The sequence below is a fragment of the Anoplopoma fimbria genome, chromosome 11 (assembly GCF_027596085.1).
Source record: "Anoplopoma fimbria isolate UVic2021 breed Golden Eagle Sablefish chromosome 11, Afim_UVic_2022, whole genome shotgun sequence".
In the NCBI taxonomy this organism is placed as follows: domain Eukaryota; kingdom Metazoa; phylum Chordata; class Actinopteri; order Perciformes; family Anoplopomatidae; genus Anoplopoma; species Anoplopoma fimbria.
The window spans coordinates 2,914,010-2,932,634 of NC_072459.1; the positions used below are offsets into that span (position 1 = coordinate 2,914,010).

The window sequence follows — 18,625 nt, forward strand, 5'->3', positions numbered from 1 at the left end:
GTGCAGACAAAGAAAACAAATTGGAAAACAAACTCCACGGCACCAATCCATCACTTCAAAAAGGACAGATGGCAGAGGCTCATATCTGCTTCACATGGATCCACCGATCCATCAGAAACACAGAGGCCGAGGCCGTGCACGTGACTGCAGGTGTTCCTTTTGCTGCATCACTGCTCCTTGACAATCTCACGCCAGGAAACGCATGCTCCAGTCACACACACACACACACACACACACACACACACACACACACACACACACACACACACACACACACACACACACACACACACACACACACACACACACACACACACAGTACTGTACATACTGACCGCTCTAACATGCACTCACGCTGCTGGGTTTTTAGTGCCAGCTCAGCCCTCTGACGATATTGAACCTTCAGTGACTGGTCAGTTTGACTTTGCAGAAATGTGCAGTATTGCATTTTGAATCCCGGGCAGGCGGTTTGCTTTCATCAATGCACAAAGTCTTATGAGAGGCAGAGCGGAGCTGGCACCTGTGAGGCACATTGAGTTTGAATTGACAGCTGCTGAGCTCTGAGGTGTGTCTCCAGTGTAGGCAGGCGGCTGAGCCTCAGAGACCTTCTATATTCCAGTTGGAAAACTCAAGTTCAATAGACGGCCTGCCTTACACAAAGCCAGTGTGACATCAATAGACTGTAGCAGTGTGAAAGGAAGAATTTGGTGCAGAGAGCTACATAAAATCAGCCTTATTGAGGATAATACAATAAAAACATTGTGTTTTTACATCAGCTACCAAATGAGATAAAAGAGGCTTATTATTCTCCTATATCACACTTAAACTTAAGTGTAGAGCCTGAAGTTAGAGCCTGAATTATGTAAACCCATCTGTACAGAGTGAGAGTATGCTGCTAATCATTACTGTCCTAGTTATCAAATGCTTCGTAACAGGAAGACATTTGACAAAAAGTACACTGATGTTCTGAAATGGCAGAGTACATGTTGTCCACTTTAAAGAAGCAGCTGGTCCGGAGCTATTCCAAAGAGTCCTGAATGCAGAACTGGCAGTGCTTTTAAAGGGTAAATATAGAGGCACTGTTTAATGTGCATGTCGAGTACCCGCAGGCCGTTTGTGAAGATGCACTCCTGGAGAATATGGCAGTGCCCTGTAAAATCTACCGGGAGAGCACGGCTTTTAGCATTTGTTCTGAGCATAAACATCCAAGAACTTTTCACTGATAAAATTCCTCTCATGTAGCTACAAACAGTCAGCCAGCGTCTCTCTGAACGACTGATGTATAATGGAAGTTCTTGTTGAGCAAATGTACAACAGCAAAGCCCAAAACAAGGAGGCGACACATCTAGTTCCTGTGGTAGCATGGTCCCTCAGCTGCAGCCAATTGAGCCTTCAGAGGAACATTGAATGGACAAGCAGAAACATCATGAACAATGCTTAACCCAAGCTGATCGGAGGTGGAGGTAAAGAGGAAGGGAAGAGAAGGTAGGGGAAAGAGAGGGGGAGTAAATAATGAAGTGTGTGCAGCGATTAGAGAGCTCCGACTCACCGAGTGTGATACTCTACTCCTCCTACGGACCACATGGGTCCCAGAAATCAGTAAAAACATTACCTTTGACTCGGACATACACTGCCGGCTGCTCGGATCGATGGCCACTGATCGCCCTCCTCGCTCGGCTGTTAAAGCCATTACCGCTGTTGTCTCCATTGATCACCGGAGAAACGTGTGTGTGTGTGTGTGTGTGTGTGTGTGTGTCCTGGACCCAGCTGACAATAGATGTCCTGTGTCAAAGGTCTGCTGTCTTGCACCTTCTTTGTCTCCGACCCATCGCCGGAGAGAACTAGGACACAGAGGGGACGACAGGGTTTGATAATAAGGGAGGGAGGATTCATTAGGAGAATGTGTCACAGCAACCACTACACCACTTAACTGTTTTATTGTTTTTTCCAGTCCAGGAAGTGTTACATACTTGTACCACACACATCGTTAGGAGGGTGGTTGGGTTGCCTGGCGGTCGTATGCAAACTGCAGGACTTTGACGTTGGAGAATGAGGTTTGATGTTGAAAATGAATAGTAAAAAAACAGACTTTTCTGTCCCTATGAGCCCTGTTTTGTCCCCTTGCCTCTATGTTAGTAGTGTTTTGTATTATTTGATTTGTACTTACAGTATATAAAGAGTTAAATCAACACATGAAGCGTTCTGTACTCACTGAGCTGTGTGTAAACTGCTAATGAATTCAACTCGCTCTACTTGGGTGTCTTTGCTCCAGAGCTCAGAAGCATCTCTAAGAAGTCACTGTACTATGAATGAGTGATTCAGAACTGACTGCAGAAACAAAACACAGACAGACATCTCTGATGTGATGCGATTAAAAGATGAGGGGAGTGCTCGCCTTCGCCCACTCTCATGTCGACGACACAGCACACAGCGGAGCGCGGCATCATGGTAAAGTGAGTTTCCACATTAACACCGGTTCAGTTACCGTACAAACTGTTGTCAGAAAGTATATTCTGTCAGAATATGATGTACTTTAACAGGGAAATATATATATTGTGCGATTTTAAAATGTTTTGCTTGCAAGCTGGCAGATCTTTCTGAGGTTAGTGAGAGAGAACGGAAAGCCTGAGTGAGGAGTTCATTCCTGTGAGAGCAGAGGGCTTTATGCTGTGATTGATTTGAAAGGAGGTAGATGGTTACTGGATCCAGGGCTGCTCAGAATCCCCCACTGGCATCACAAACCTGGAGTTGCTTTGGTGATATTTATACTTGAAAAAAATTCATTTTTTAGAAAGTATAAATAATAAAAAGACCATTTTATAGAAGAAACAAACTTGGATATTTTTCATAAAAACTGCAATGCTGGAATTCAAGTAGTCGTGTATAATAACACTGCAGTGTTGTGCATTTTTATGTAAATTTATGGAATAAAATAACAATAAAATCTCACTATGCACTTTCTGCTACAGTCTAGTTCAGGATTTAGGAAAGCATTCCCCTGTAAACATGACTCAAAGCATATTTGTTAATAAAACAACCTCCGTCATTACAGTGAGCTGTGGTGATACAGTGGCCTTGAACAAACACCGACTGTAATCCTGCTGCCAAAACCAATTTGCACACCTCATTACACTGTGGCTGTGGAAATATGTTAGCAAACATCTTAAGACAAGAACCTGGTATGATTTATGAGGCCAAAAACAATGAGAATTAATCCACAGTGTTTACTATTGTATAAAGTTAATGTATCGGAGCACAGGGCCAGAAAAAAACATAATTGATGAGCAAAGGGAGAGCTAAACTGTGACGCTGCTAAAACAGTCTTCTTCATGTGTTAAAAAAAAACAAATGAAATGTGCCACTGAAATTATATTCTGTGGTTTCTGTCCTGAAAATCTGTTATTCTATTAAGTATTAAATAGGAACCGGCAGAGATGAAGACACGTAAATAACAAATTAATGTAGTGATAGATAAACATCCACCACAAAACTAAAGACACACACAGCAGCAGTCTTTAAGATGCACTCAAGCACCTCTGAAAATCACTTCCAACGTGAGAGGTATCTTCTCCTCGCTCAGTGGGAAGAGAATCGTCTATTTGAAATGTGAGACGCACGATTGGCTGTGCTTCGAACGGATGAACTCGTCTCAGTAAGCATTTCCCTTCTGCTTGAATCCGCTCGCCGGCGCAACGCATTAAAGCTCAAACACACTGATTATGGTAAACGCCGTCATCTTGTTTTAGAAAGTACTGCTTAACATAATGCAAAGACAACTTCTCTGTACTTTGACAACTTCTCTGTCAACTACATGAATGCAGCAGGCCTGCGAAAAGACAAAAAACTGTTTTTTTTCCTATCGTACAAAGATATTTTAATCCAGCAGCAGATCAAATAAAATATCTCAGTTAATACAAATCTAATTAAATTCCAGCAATCTAATGTATCTGCTTTTATTGCCTTTATACTCCAACTGCTGTCCCACTGTGCCTTGGTCGTCATATGAATTGATTTTTTATGATATTCACCAGTAACAAAATGTACTTTTCTAGTTTTTGATTTCATATTAAAACAATACTAATAATCTCCCGCAAAGCCAGCAGCTCTGTGAGTCTGGACTTCATGTTGACTCTTTGAGCTTCACTTTCTAATTTAAAACTCTCCATCAGTTTTTCTTTGTGTTTGACTTATTCCCTATAGTTCCGTATCACTTGACTATTTGGATTTTTTGGACTGTTTTTCACCATCAAGTCTTATGTAACATGTTCATGCAGCATTATCGAGACAAAAACAGAACCAATAATTCATGTCGACATATTGAAGATTTGGCCTGACAGGTGTGTAGCCAGTTTTGTGAAATATTTTGTTAAAAGACATATGAATCACTTTGCAGGCGCTCAATATGTTACACAGCTAGCATGCTAATGTTAGCGAACGATGCCTCAAACTTTTTACTTGGAAAGAAAAGTAGAAATAGAGCTTGTATTACATTCATCAATCAGTTATTGATTCACTGATTCCACAGAAAGTTACATTAGATACTGTTTACCAGGCTAAAAAGTTGAAAAATTGAACACACTCGAGGCAAATTCAAGATCAAAAATAAATAAATACATAAATAAATGGAATGAGGGAGTTTTGCAAAAACATTGCATATCACAAAATCATGAAAGGTCGTCTGGCTGACGAGAGATCTGTGGAAAGGAGGCGTGAGACGTAAGGCCCGAGGCGAGGTACGACCGGCCCGTGTAGACACAGAGGAAAACGGGGTTTGTGGGTTTTGGGGAAGACAGAATGCCTGATGGGAAGTAAGGGTGGAGGGAAGCGTAGACTCATCTGTTGACATTTTGCCTCATCACCTATTTAAAGACAATGAATAGAGAAAAAGGGGCGAGAGATGGACAGATAGAAGGGGCCAATTAAATATTAAACAAAAAAGAAGATCTATTTTTAGAAGCAAGTGGTGGAGGAGGTGGAGGTGGACGGGTGCTGCAGTTGTATTATTGATGCAAGGCGGGGCTCTCTGGTTCTCTTCTGAGAGAGGTCTGGGAAATGTGTTATGTGTGTGTAGGAGTGGTTTTCTGTGGGGAGTGGTCATTGCATTAACAAAAAGAAAAAGAGAATGAAACTGTTCTTGGAGAAGTAAATATATAGTAAAATATCACATTTAAATCTGTGCAGAGACAGACCGGTGGACGGTTGAGAAGAAGAAAAAAAAAGAAAAGAGATGCTGCAGTTTGAGCTCGGTTTCTCCACAGAGAGCGCTGGTGTACAGAGATATTTGAGTGCACTTTTTCACAAAATTTTAGTATTCCACACAGATGCAAGGAAGGTTCTTCTCTGGCAGAAGCCTTCATGTGGAAGCACTGATGCTGTTCCTTTTTCAACGCACACAAATATATATACACACACACACACACACACACACACACACACACACACACACACACACACACACACACACAGGAAGCTTGCTGGGTTCCAGAGTTCACAGAGTAAAGTTGTGCGTGAGGCTGTGAAGCAGTGATTTATGCGTCGTCTGGGGACCCGCGGCATTATTTTTTAACGGTTGGCGATCAGCATCATCTACAGGCATTAAGGAGTGATTCACTCAATTATCGACCTTTAGAAACTTAAAAGTTTATCAACAACTTTAATCATCTTGCCGCCCTTATTTTCTTCTTGAAAAATCGTGCCTGTCTTCTCTCACTGTGACTGTACAGAACATCAGAAGTAGAAATATGAGTGTAACTTATTCCTACAGCTCAGCAGCTACAGACACTTAGTCTCTGGTGTGTGGACTCTACTGTATCTTTCCCACACACACACACACACACACACACACACACACACACTCACACACTCACACACACTAAGAGGGAAAGATATAGCGAGAGGAAGCGACCTTGATGTACGGAAAGATCAATACATCTTTACTTACATGGCCTCAGATTATCCTCTCCCATGTTACATCACAGATTTATCCCCGTGCTCCTACTCTAATTCAATTGGCCAGAGCCCTCTAAGCATGGCGTGCCTGCTGGGACATCACATACAGACGGAGGCCTTTAATACTCACAATCACATACTTATGGATATGGATTGACGAGGAATCATCAAATGTGTCCGCTGGATGTGACCGGGTCTGACCTGCGTGAGAACATGAAGGGGATCGGGTGGCTTTAGATGAAGGGAGCTTTCAAGAACATCATCTAGACCAGCCGTCAGCGACACAAAGATATGTAAAGAACGGAGGTTTCTCTCGGATACTTCAGTACGTGACTGTTCCTTCATTGCGTGCAGGCTTCATGCAGCCTTTTTCTGCCACGATGACACATATGGGAGCTATTTTTGGTACCGACTGAACTATAGGAAAAATATATGAGAGGTTCTGCATGAAAGAAAGTCTTCCATCAGACAGTTCCCTCACATCAAAAGAACACTTTCTTCTTCATCATTTGAGTGTACCTTGTGGAGTTTTCTTTTTCTTGTATCTTTTCGGTGTAAGAAACATGTTGAATATTCTTCATTCCTCATAGAACTCTTTAAAATGCATTCTTTAAAACATTTAAAACAGCACATTGTTTATATCCATGTGTATCAGGAACAGCATTGTGGGTGTGCTAATGGGTCTGCTGGAGAACATATATCTTCTTAACTAATAGACGTCTAAATCGATCACAACGGGTCATTGTAATAAATATACCTCCAAACATAAATAATAAGCTGTTGCCACATTGAAAATGTTTCAGAAAACACAATCACTCAGACACACTAGTCGCCTTCCACAGCACGATATCAGATCTTTCTTTTTTGTTGAAGACCAGAAATTGAAATCCCTGATGTGTAACTGCGAGGAAGCTTTTTCTGAACTGCCTCTCTTGACATTTCTACATATCTACATTTCTCTGTGAATTATCTTCCGTCATAAATCAGATTTTCAGTGTTGTGTCATGCTTGCCAACTCGAATTTCCTTCTTCACTGCGTCAACAGGCAAATATCTGCACATGTATTTGCACATTATCGCCACCAACTGTTGTTTGGTGGAATAGCATGAAACCTGCTGCAGGAATGTTCAGTATATCGCACTATACCTGCTTGTGAGAACCGAAAACAAATCCACTCATAAACATGAATCTGTACTGGGAACCTTTCATTTAGACCGTTCAGGATGGGTTACACATTGCGCCAGACTTTTTCACGTAGAACTGCAAAAGAACTAATTAGCAGAATTTAACAAAATGTAAGATTTGAAGACAAACAAACATGTGAAACAGCCCGAAGCAGCATTTCACTGAATCTCAAAGTCTTCTAAGTTTTTAAATTCCTGTTGATCGGTAAAACAGTCAGGAATCCTCCCTCTACTAACGCTGTGTGGGTGGGTTTGAATCTTAACAGGCAGAACTTTTTCTTCAGAAACCTTTCCTTCTCTTGCTCGCCGTGATCCAGCAGGATGCCTTCACTCTCTGCTGCAGAGAGAGAAGGAGCCTTGAGCAAGTCAGTCAGTTCCCCTTTTGTGTTGTTCAGCGAGAGTACATCCCTTCATTAGAGTGCATCTCCTGACAGCGCGTCATGCTTCCACAGCTTCTTTGACAGCTGAGAGGAGCCCAAGCATGAGGCTCCCACCTACACATGCTGCTCACGCCTCACTAGCTGCTCGGTGTCACGAACGCATGTCACAAACATATAGAATGAGCGCTGCCATAGGTCATATACTGTGGGAACACATGGAGCTGGTAAACAATGCTGCTTTTTCAAAACAAAATGTCAAGAACTTAACGATACTGCGAGGAACTTTGATTTTGTGTTGATTTCGGCGGTCCCTGTGGACAAATGTGGTACTGTTTTGAGCACCAGATTGCCTTTAGAAAGTCTCTAATTTTACTGCAGCAGGTTCTGTCAATCTGACCTCACAGTCCGGGTTCTGGTTCTCCTGTTTCCCCGCTTCCATCCAGCGGGCCCAGTATTACGGCGGGTCTCCAGAGTCGCAGGGAGGCGAAGATTAGGAGCAACGGCTGCTCTGAACAGAGCTCTCCAGATCCTACCAGAGTCGAGTGAGTTACAGTGTGGGGTCTAATTTTCCATGGTATTTTATATTACATTTACATATAATTTCCCATTAGGCTGAACCTTCCCTTCTGTCACTTTGTATGCAAAACAGAAAACCAATTTTGGATTATCAGGATCTAAAGGAAAAATCTATAAATCATGTGCATGCAGTAGTTTTGAGAGGCTGTGCTCACTTGGATTTAGGGCGAGTTTAATAATAACTAAACTAAAATGTATGGGTTAGCAGGCCATTTGTGAAATTGCTGTAAAAATGTACACACAATCTGCAACTCAAAATATTTCCTCTGTGAAGCAACAACAACGATTTGATTCAAAGTAATAAATGTGAGCAGCACAGTGTTCGTAGAATCTGCAGCCAGTCCTCAGCGGTGCTGAAGGAATCTGAGCTGAGATTGAAATCAAATCCACAAGGCCGTTTGTGATGCGATACTGAGAATGTCTGATGCCTAATTCATAATGTAACATCCCTTCAGGTGCTGAAAGATTGCTGTGCAGCTTGTATTCATCCCAAAACAATAGTCAAATATAATGGAGACGGCAATGAGAAGACAAAGAGAATTCAATGTGCTGTAAAAACAAAGATCCCTTTGGTATTGATGAATGAATGAATGAATGAATTAATACATTTTCTAACGGCTTACAGTAATGTAAACATCTACAGCGGGTCGTCTGAATAATGAAAATGTACTTAAGGAGAAAGAGTGTCTCAAATGCTACGATCTAATATATCAATATATATTATGCCAACATATGCCTAACACAGCATATGTTGAAATGCATCTGCAAAGAGATGATGACATCACTACGGCATCATCAGGTTTATTGTTTCAGGCCAGAGGAGCCATTATAGAGATGTTTTCTCAGGAAAAGTAGCGCTCTCCCTGGAGATTAATGTGTGACACTGGTGGAGTTCCTGTTTGTTTCCCTACCTTCTGTGAGTAAAGACAAAACAATGAGAATGGTGGACGTAGACACCGTGATGTCACCCATTTGTTTTTGGACTACGGTTTGAAGTTCATCATTTTAGCCGTTGCCATTCATAACTTTCATGAACTTAAAACACACTGTTAGTTCTAAGAAGAACACCAAGACTGGACAACACCCTGGTAGCAGCATATCAATCATAAGGTTGCAACGCCCTAAAGCATACTCTGCTTTATGGTCTATTTAACCCTAAATGGGACCATCATTTACTAGATAATTATCATACTGTATTGAAGAAGATTTGAAACCAACGATCGAAACCATAAACTCATGTTTGCAATATTTACTGAGACAATAAAACAAGAGAGCAGTATGGTCATTTTCTCATAGACTTCTATACAACCAGAGGAGTCGCCCCCTGATGGCCATTAGAGAGAATGCAAGTTTAAGGCACCTTAGCATTGGCTTCACTTTTCAGAAACATGTCGCCGGCACAGAGGCTTAAAAAAAACTGATGAATTATAAAATCCAAACGTCCACAAGAGAGATCAGAAAAATGATATGATAAATGAGTGAGATGTAAAAGCCGATGCACAGGAGTAAATGTATGGGTTATGTGTCCAATCAACACATATTTTGTGCAATGGGATAAAGAACAGACTTCCATGTGCACGTTGTTGTTTTATATATTTCCTCATCATCTTCAGCGGGAGGACAGCTCTGTCACATCGGCACAGGAAATCATCCCGATGTCAGATGATGCATCGTATTGATTTGAGACGGGCGCTCAGCTCATGCAGAAGGAAAAAATAACTCAATCACAAATTTCAATAAAACATAAGGACAGCAACTGTACTATGAAAAACTCCATCTGGAGACCATGTGTGAAAACTCAAGAGCAGGGACGTGATGGGAAGTTATGAGTATAAATGTCTTTGTCTTAATTAGCCTCTCCGGGCTATTTTATTTTACTCTGTGCTGGTAACCGAGCGACATTTCCCCCGCTCCAAACAGCCGCAGCATACTTAAGTTCCAGTGACCCCACAATGGCAGCTGTTTTCCTCCTCTGGTACGGCGAGGTGGCTTCATTAGGCTTTTGTTTGAGGAAATGATGAAATACCTTCCATTATTTATCAGAGACACATCATGGGTACAGTGACCTCAGGCAAACTGTTCATATATTTACATTGTAGGTGTGGAGCTTATTCTCTAATGACTGAGATTTAATCAGTTGGGTTTCACTGTTTAAAGGCTCCAAGACGCAGCAACCATGCAACTATCCTGCTCACTGTTTTCTCACTGTGAACATACAGTTCAATACCCAGATCTTCCACTGTATTTATGTTCAGTTACAAAAACATTACTGACAGAGGAAACATGAGAAATGGATCTTAAGGACAGAAAATCAACAGGTAAGTAGTCAGACAAAGCCATTCTCTTAAAAATAAATAAAAAAATCTGAACACCAATAAAATAGCTGTTGCTGCCGGATTCCGTAAAATTTGAAAATTCTTTGACATGTATTTTTACCTTTGTGATCTTCTTGGGTAATGTTTGGAATGGTGCCAAAAATGTGTCAATACTGATACCAATATTGTACTTTTCTCAAAACTACCAAGAGAAACCAAACCTGTCAAATGAATCGGTTCAATTTTTTTCCGTAATACACAATAAAACACATGAGAACTGTGCATGAACAAAAACTAAAATTAGAGAAATTCAAAGCAGAAAATATAGAAATAATCAAAAAGGACTATAGCATTAGATTTACCGTCTCAGTGTGTGAACTCCTGGTTGAGGGAACGAGGGAACGAGGGAACGATTTTTGAACACACAGCACTTTACATTTCTGATATTGAAGTGCTTACTTGTTCTATTCCCAGCCCAAATATCAACAAATGAGTTTCTCAAAATTCTCTTTGGTGATGAATGCATACTGGATGTCCCCCCCCCCCGACGGCTGTCAGCACACTGCAGCAGAAGGTGAGAGGGAGTAAGAAATCAAGGAGAAAAAAGCCAGAGAAGGCAGAATGCCAACATGTGAAATTACAACTATTGATCTCCGCTGCTGGAGAAAGCCTTTCCACTGTGTTTGAATGCATTATTAAGGAGATGCTGTTCAGCTCAACAGGTGGATGGCGGCCCGGCAGCAGCGCTCCCACAGAACGGAGGCAGTGCCGTGTGCAGGGTTGTGATAAGAGCTACTGGCAGCTGTTTGTGTGAGATTAGTATCTCCAGTGTCACAGACTGCTGGGCTGTCACGTCGAGCACAATGACTTGGAACAACAAATAATCATTTCATCCAAACCCTATTATTATTTCATGCGCACCATGGCTTACAGCGTAATGAATTCAACAGCTGTTACAATGTGGTTTTTTTTAAAAATCACATTGTAACTCAATATGCTTGCGGGGTGAACTTGTGGCATTCAGAAGAAAATGTAAATTTTGAGAGACTGCAAAGGCAACACAACAAAGAGTGTGATTTGAGTGTCTACTCAAGTTGTTTTTGTTGGTTTGCTTGTAGGAGAGGAGGGGAAAGGAGAGGAGGAGGAGAGGAGAGGAGGAAAGGAAAGGAGAGGAAGGGGAGGAGAGGAGAGGAGAGGAAGAGAGGAAGGAAAGGAAAGGAGAGGAGAGGAAAGGAGAGGAGAGGAAAGGAAAGGAAAAGAAAGGAAAGGAGAGGAGAGGAAAGGAGAGGAGAGGAGAGGAGCGATGGGAAGACATACAGATGTTTGTGAGGATGCAGAGGAGAGAAGGTTTTTGGTCTTTAAACAGTGTCACTGAAACTTGTTGGTGTGAGAAGCACTGAATTAATGATGAGCTGGACTTTGGACATCTTGAAATGCTACTTTGTGCTACTTTTGTTAAATACACTTATTGTAAGTCTCTTTGGATAAAAGCGTCTGCTAAATGACTGTAATGTAGTGTAATTGTGCTACGGATTTCTACATTTCGGTTTCCTGTGAATGCTTCTGTTGGATTTCCACAAATCCGCTCGGACAAAGTGCATGACTTTGTTGACCTGTATTTTCAGGTATTACTCCATTCATCCGCTTCCTAAAATGGCTGAGAAGAAGAGCAACCTGTTACACAAATCCGGACAGTTACATCACGTTCAATTCACTTTTTCTCAGGAATACTATGCCACACTAAAAAGGCTCAAAAGAAATGACTTTATGTTGCACCTGTAAGCTTCATCTTTTTTTCCTTATATCAAAAGCAGTCCATCAACTCTGATCACGAGTAGAGAGTAAAATCACTAAACTGCTCTCCCTTTTTTTACTCCTTTCAGATATCGCTGCATCACTAAAAAGCACCAAAATCCACATTACACTTTCAAGAGACAACGAATAAACAATCCAGAAAGGAGGGTTAACACTAAGTTATACAACATATTAGAACATTGTTCACTCTGCCTAATGCATATTTTAAGATCATCACACGATGCCTTCGTCAAATCTAAAAAGCTTTTATGACAAAACACAATGGAGGCGACAACTTTAAGATGAATGAAGTCATTGCAAAACGTAACAGGAAATGTTTGAGAGCATGACGCAGTTGAAATCCCTCAGATGCATCATGTAGTCTGAATCATTGTCACCCACTGGTGAAATTGGTTCAGTTCTATAATTGACCCAGATCTTTCGATAAAGCTCTGAAATGAAGTTCTTCCTCCTGACAACAGTTTGATGGGTGTTAATATCCACCCTGTTAACAGACGCCTGCAGCTAGAAAGCATTTAGCTCCACAAACCCATCATAGTAATTATGCTGTGACCTCTCTCACCTCCTCTATCTAATATCATTTTTACCGCAAGAAGACGTTTGTGTCTCATGCTCTGTACCTCTCTCTCTCCATGTTCATCTTTCTAAAGATATTAATCCGAGAGCCGATATGTTTTCATTACTTATTCAAAATGCTTTCATTTTATTTTCAATACCGACCGAACAGATCCCAGAGCCGAGTGGGCAACAGAAAAATAATAAAATTGTCCCTCCTGAATAATAGATAGGAAGATTTGCTTGGGGACAGATTATCATTTGAGAAACTGAGAGACGATTATAGCAGTGATGGTGGAGAGCAGATCCCCACTGCAAGAGAGGGGGGGTCTGTGGGAAAGAGGTGTGTGTGTGTGTGTGTGTGTGTGTGTGTGTGTGTGTGTGTGTGTGTGTGTGTGTGTGTGTGTGTGTGTGTGTGTGTGTGTGTGTGTGTGTGTGTGTGTGTGTGTGTGTGTGTGTGTGTGGTATCAATTAGCCAGCCTTTGAGTTTACCCTGAACAAATAAAATCATCATAAAATAAACATGTCTGTACACAAACATTTATAAAATCAGAGAACATTTTAGAAGATGAACTGCAGTCTCCATGTTCACACAAAGTGAATCTGCTACTGAACACGAAGCAGCACCTCCTCTGTGGTTCTGTGGTCCTGGTACTGTGGTTCTGTGGTCCTGGTACTGTGGTTCTGTGGTCTGTGGTCTGTGGTTCTGTGGTTCTGTGGTCTGTGGTCCTGGTACTGTGGCGTGGCTGGAGCTCTCCGTGGTGCTGAATCTGCGGGGATCTCCATCCACCTACACCAGTGTGTGTGTGTGTGTGTGTGTGTGTGTGTGTGTGTGTGTGTGTGTGTGTGTGTGTGTGTGTGTGTGTGTGTGTGTGTGTGTGTGTGTGTGTTCAAAAGCATTTCCATTCAGTGTTGTTTTTCCCATCCATCCAAAGATGCACTTTATGGTTCCCTCTATAGATAAACGTCTTGTAAACAAGCTTTGTAAAAGTGTTTGATTTCAATTCAAACCAGATTTATTTTTAGTTTTAGGGGGTATGATTTAAATTTTGTTTCATATTTATTCTCATTATTATCTACCCAAGATCTTCCAGTGTTTTGGTACTTTTTGTAAAAAAAAAAAAACAACATTTAATGAAATCTTAAGTAAAGAGGTAAAAAATGAAACACCAAAGTATGGTTTACATTTTGTACTACCTTGTCATTTCAAGTGTTGATTGTAGAAATAAATGTTATGTGTGTGTGTGTGTATGTGTGTGTGTGTGTGTGTGTGTGTGTGTGTGTGTGTGTGTGTGTGTGTGTGTGTGTGTGTGTGTGTGTGTGTGTGTGTGTGTGTGTGTGTGTGTGTGTGTGAGCTCTCCGGGCTTCCCACCACGCATGTCTCCAAATGCGCCTTTTCCAGATGAATAATAATAATAATAATAACACACAGTGAGAAATGAGAAACAGTGGAGCAGTGATGGGAGAGGGAACACGTGGGAGCCCTGGAGGCAGACTGGGTCGCATCCCCTGAATGTGACGCCTCTCCCGGTCGTGATGCAGTGAACCGGCTCTGCGCAGAACCGGGCTGTCGGTATAAAACCGGCTGCGCTTTCCCACAGACACACAGAGTACAACAGCAACGGGACAGGAGCTCATCAACCGACACAAACACCGACCCCCTCCATCCAGCACAGACATGCAGCCACTCAGTTGGAGACTTTTTCTATTTGCATGCCTGTTTCTGGAGAGCTGGTCTCAAGACTTTGGCGCACAGACGCAGTTCATATGCACGTCTGTGCCAAAGGATATGGACATTTGTGCAGCCACTTTGCAGAACAGTGTGCCAGGGGACGACCTGAAGACCACCGTGCTGCAGCTGCGGGAGTCGGTCCTGCAGCAGAAGGAGACCATCATGAACCAGAAGGAGACCATCAGAGAGCTGACTTCTAAGCTGGCTCGGTGTGAGAGCCAGAGTGGTGCAGAGCCCGGGGGCAGGAGGAAAGACCCCGGGAGCAAAAACACCATGGGGGACGTGTCCAGGGGCCCAGCCGACACTCTGACGCAACTGTCCCAGACTTTACAGTCCCTGAAGCAGAGGCTGGAGAACCTGGAGGTAGGCTGCTGCTCCTCAGGACGCACAGGTCCACATGACGACCGAGCATCTTATTCTGGACTCAACACAAAAACACCAATAATAGTAATAATGATAAGATAAGATAAGATACAATAAGATAATCCTGTATTTGTCCTGCATTTGCAGGATTACAGCAGCAGAGAGGATAGTGCAAACAAGAGACATAGTAAAAGAAAGACAAGATAAAATAAAATGAAATAAAAAACAAGTATTATAAATAAGCAATTAATAGTAATAATGATAAGATTAGATAAGATAAGATAAGATAAAATGAGATAATCCTGTATTTGTCTCGCAGTGGGGACATTTACAGGATTACAGCAGCAGAGAGACATAATAAAAGAAAAACAAGATAAAATAAAATGAAATAAAAAACAAGTATTATAAATAAGCAATTAATAATAATAATAATAATAATTAGATAAACTAAGATAAGATAAAATAAGATAATCCTGTATTTGTCCCGCATTTACAGGATTACAGCAGCAGAGAGGATAGTGCAAACAAGAGACATAGTAAAAGAAAAACAAGATAAAATAAAATGAAATAAAAAAGTATTATAAATAAGCAATTAATAATAATAATAATAATTATTATAATTATTATATACCAAGAAGAAAATAAAGGATAGATGATTCGTGTCATTTTGCCTTTTTGTGAGCACACAAGATAAAACAATCATTTCAATATATAACTAAGTTACTTGTCCAGATATAATGTAATACATTTTGTTTTTATGCCAACTCACATTCTGTACATTAAGATAAATGCTTATTCCCCCCCCCTCCCCTAACAGCAATTCAGCAGAAGTAACAACTCGGTGCAGGCGAACAGCCTCAAAGACCTGCTCCAGAGTAAAATAGATGACCTGGAGAAGCAGGTGTTGTCCCGAGTGAACAGCATCGAGGAGGGGAAGCCCGGACTCCGGAACGAGACGGAGCAGCGTGGGAGGGTGGAGTCCACCCTCACATCTCTCCACCAGAGGATCACCGACCTGGAGAAAGGTAGCTAGGAGGAGAGAACGTGCTTGAAAACTAAAAGTGAATGAGATCTGAGAGTGTGAGATGAGTGGAAGGATTACTGTTAGTTATCAAAGGGAGATATCTGATCACATATCAGATCAGAAGGAGAGCGATTATATGTGAGGCCGGAAAAAAGAACTCTTCTCGGCTCATCCAGTTTGATATAAGCTTTTATGACCTCAGCACTCCATTTAATGTTTAACACGTCCGCACAGAGCTGGAGCATCCTGTTTCCTGCTCTAATGCATGCAGATTAAACCATTTCAAACACGCAGTCAGAGACACAGCCCTGCATTTTGCTCAGTGAGCCACTTCAGAGGTTAAACCACGGTGTGCAAAAAAAAGAAAAGAAAAGAAAGAAAGAAAGAAAGAAAGAAAGAAAGAAAGAAAGAAAGAAAAAACACCTGTGTGGCAGTAAAATAGAGAGGTGTGGCGATAGGAGATAGGAGATCAAGGTTCCCAACGTCATCACTGCTGTGGTGGTAGATTTATCATAGGAGATTAAAGCAAATCGGGAGATTGTGGATTTGTGGATTTGTTGTGTAACATGTAATTCCTACAGTATGTAAATCCCATGGGTGTGTGCACAATGAATGATATATCTTTGTTGGACAAAATGAGCATCTGGGGTCAACCATGATCCATTTGTTCTCCACAGGTCAAAGAGAGAACCGGCCTCTGGATAAGTTCCAGCTCACGTTTCCTCTGAGAACCAACTACATGTACGCAAAAGTGAAGAAGAGTTTGCCGGAGATGTACGCCCTCACTGTGTGCATGTGGCTCAAGTCCAACGCGTCTCCGGGAGTGGGCACTCCTTTCTCCTACGCAGTTCCGGGTCAGGCCAACGAGCTGGTGCTCATAGAGTGGGGCAACAAGCCGATGGAGATACTCATAAATGACAAGGCATGTCTACCACGCAGAAGAAATGTCTCCATGTATTGATTTTAAAACTGTGACTGTATTCTGGCTCACTGCAGCAAACGCTCACGTCGTATCCGTCTGCTTCTAGGTCGCTAAGCTGCCTTTTCTCATCAATGACGGGAAGTGGCATCATATCTGCGTGACCTGGACCACTCGGGACGGTGTTTGGGAAGCTTTCCAAGATGGCGTCAAGAGAGGGAATGGAGAGAATCTGGCTCCATATCATCCCATCAAACCACAGGGCCTGCTGATCCTCGGTCAAGAGCAGGTAAACGCATCACACATCTGTTTATGATGCCTTCCAGCTCCACGAAGGCAACACGTGTTTCAGGCCACACAAACATCTCTACTGCTTTGTTCACTATAACAGCATGTGGGGAGAGGACTTAACGCATGTAGGGATTATTAGGTTCGTGTCACGACGTAAAAGATTGTGGAAAAATCCTTTTTTCTTTTCGTTGTGACATGAAAGAGAATCTGATTTACATTTTAAATCCGTCCTCGCTGTAAATCACATGTTTAATAAGGCGATAAGATCTTTAACTGGAACTCATCAAGAATCCCAGTGGACTGAAGACGCTTCATCCAATTTAGTCGGTCAAGATCATTTGGGTCTTTCCATGAAGCAGCCGGAGGGGAGAGAATCACATCTCCCTTGATTAAACCCATTTGTCTTTTCCACAGGACACACTCGGAGGAGGATTTGACGCCACACAAGCTTTTGTTGGAGACCTGGCAAACTTTCACATCTGGGATCGGAAACTATCTGTGGGAGAGATATACAATCTAGCCACGTGCAGCAGCAAAGCGCAAGTGGGCAACGTGTTTGCGTGGATGGAGACGAGCCTTGACATTTACGGAGGTGTCTCCAAGTGGACATTTGAGGCTTGTCGCCAGCTCAACTGAACTGCAGGGAAGAGGAAGATCGATGCGTCTGTTAAAGCCACTCCGTCGTCACGGCCTCGGTAAACTGATGAGAAGATCAGGATTATTTCAATGAATAGCATCTGGATTTGTTATAGATATTTGAAAACATCATTTGTGGACACTTGATAGATTTTTACCAGATACTCATGTGGGACAGTTCACTGCAAATGGACACTTTGGCATCCTGTGGCGCTTGAACGCACCATCAGGCCTACTCGTTGTTTAGGAAAAAGCCGACGCTGACGCTCCAGAGAGCAGAGGACGCTCTCGGGGACAGAAATGTGAGGCCGGCATCAAAAGTACAGTAGGAGGTCATGTAGTTTTAGCCAAAAGATGTCACGCAATTCAGCCAAACAACAGACTTCTTCAAACGTCTTTTTCTGTCTCGACTGCCAGGGTTTTTCACTGTGAACAAGGACAAGGTGGACTCCTTTAAAAGGAACGTTCTCTTCAGGAGGCCGTGAAATAGACGACTTTGCTTCTCTCTCACTATTCTTTCTCTACCACCACCTGCTTGACGTGATTTCGTGTAAAGAATGACAAATTTATTGCCAACATTCGAGCCTGAGTGCCTTGGGCTGTTGAAAAAAACAAAAAAAAACAATCTCAGCACATTCATTATGATTTGCAGAGTGTTTGTGTTTATTTTCTTGTGAATTCATTTTGAAAAGACGTGTTTCTTGTAACACTCTGAATGAGGTTGGATCAGATCGTTTATTGATAAATGTTAGTCATTGATGATAATGACGCATTTTGGAGATGTTTGTACTTCTGTTGGAATGTTCTCTGTACAGTAACAGCATGTCTTAACTTCTGTAAATGCTGCGTCAGCATCTATGATCTTTGCTTTTACTATCTGACTTTT

The 18,625-nt window shown here is 41.9% G+C and overlaps 1 protein-coding gene across 1 annotated transcript; it reads left to right on the forward strand.

Moving 5' to 3' along the window:
• The first annotated feature begins 14,452 nt into the window (after positions 1 to 14,452).
• On the forward strand, positions 14,453 to 18,334 carry nptx1l (neuronal pentraxin 1 like). The gene is made up of 5 exons (XM_054607224.1): positions 14,453 to 14,869; positions 15,687 to 15,894; positions 16,571 to 16,815; positions 16,922 to 17,101; positions 17,518 to 18,334. The coding sequence occupies exons 1-5, from the start codon at positions 14,453 to 14,455 to the stop codon at positions 17,737 to 17,739; spliced, it is 1,272 nt and encodes a 423-aa protein (XP_054463199.1). The 3' UTR covers positions 17,740 to 18,334.
• Positions 18,335 to 18,625: the final 291 nt, after the last annotated feature.

What these genes read in the sequence shown, in the direction of transcription:
- nptx1l (XM_054607224.1), top strand. Translation starts at nt 14,453, where the DNA reads ATGCAGCCACTCAGTTGGAGACTTTTTCTATTTGCATGCCTGTTTCTG. An exon ending in AGAGGCTGGAGAACCTGGAG is followed by an intron (nt 14,870 to 15,686) that starts GTAGGCTGCTGC and finishes CTCCCCTAACAG; the next exon opens with CAATTCAGCAGAAGTAACAA. An exon ending in TGATCCTCGGTCAAGAGCAG is followed by an intron (nt 17,102 to 17,517) that starts GTAAACGCATCA and finishes TCTTTTCCACAG; the next exon opens with GACACACTCGGAGGAGGATT.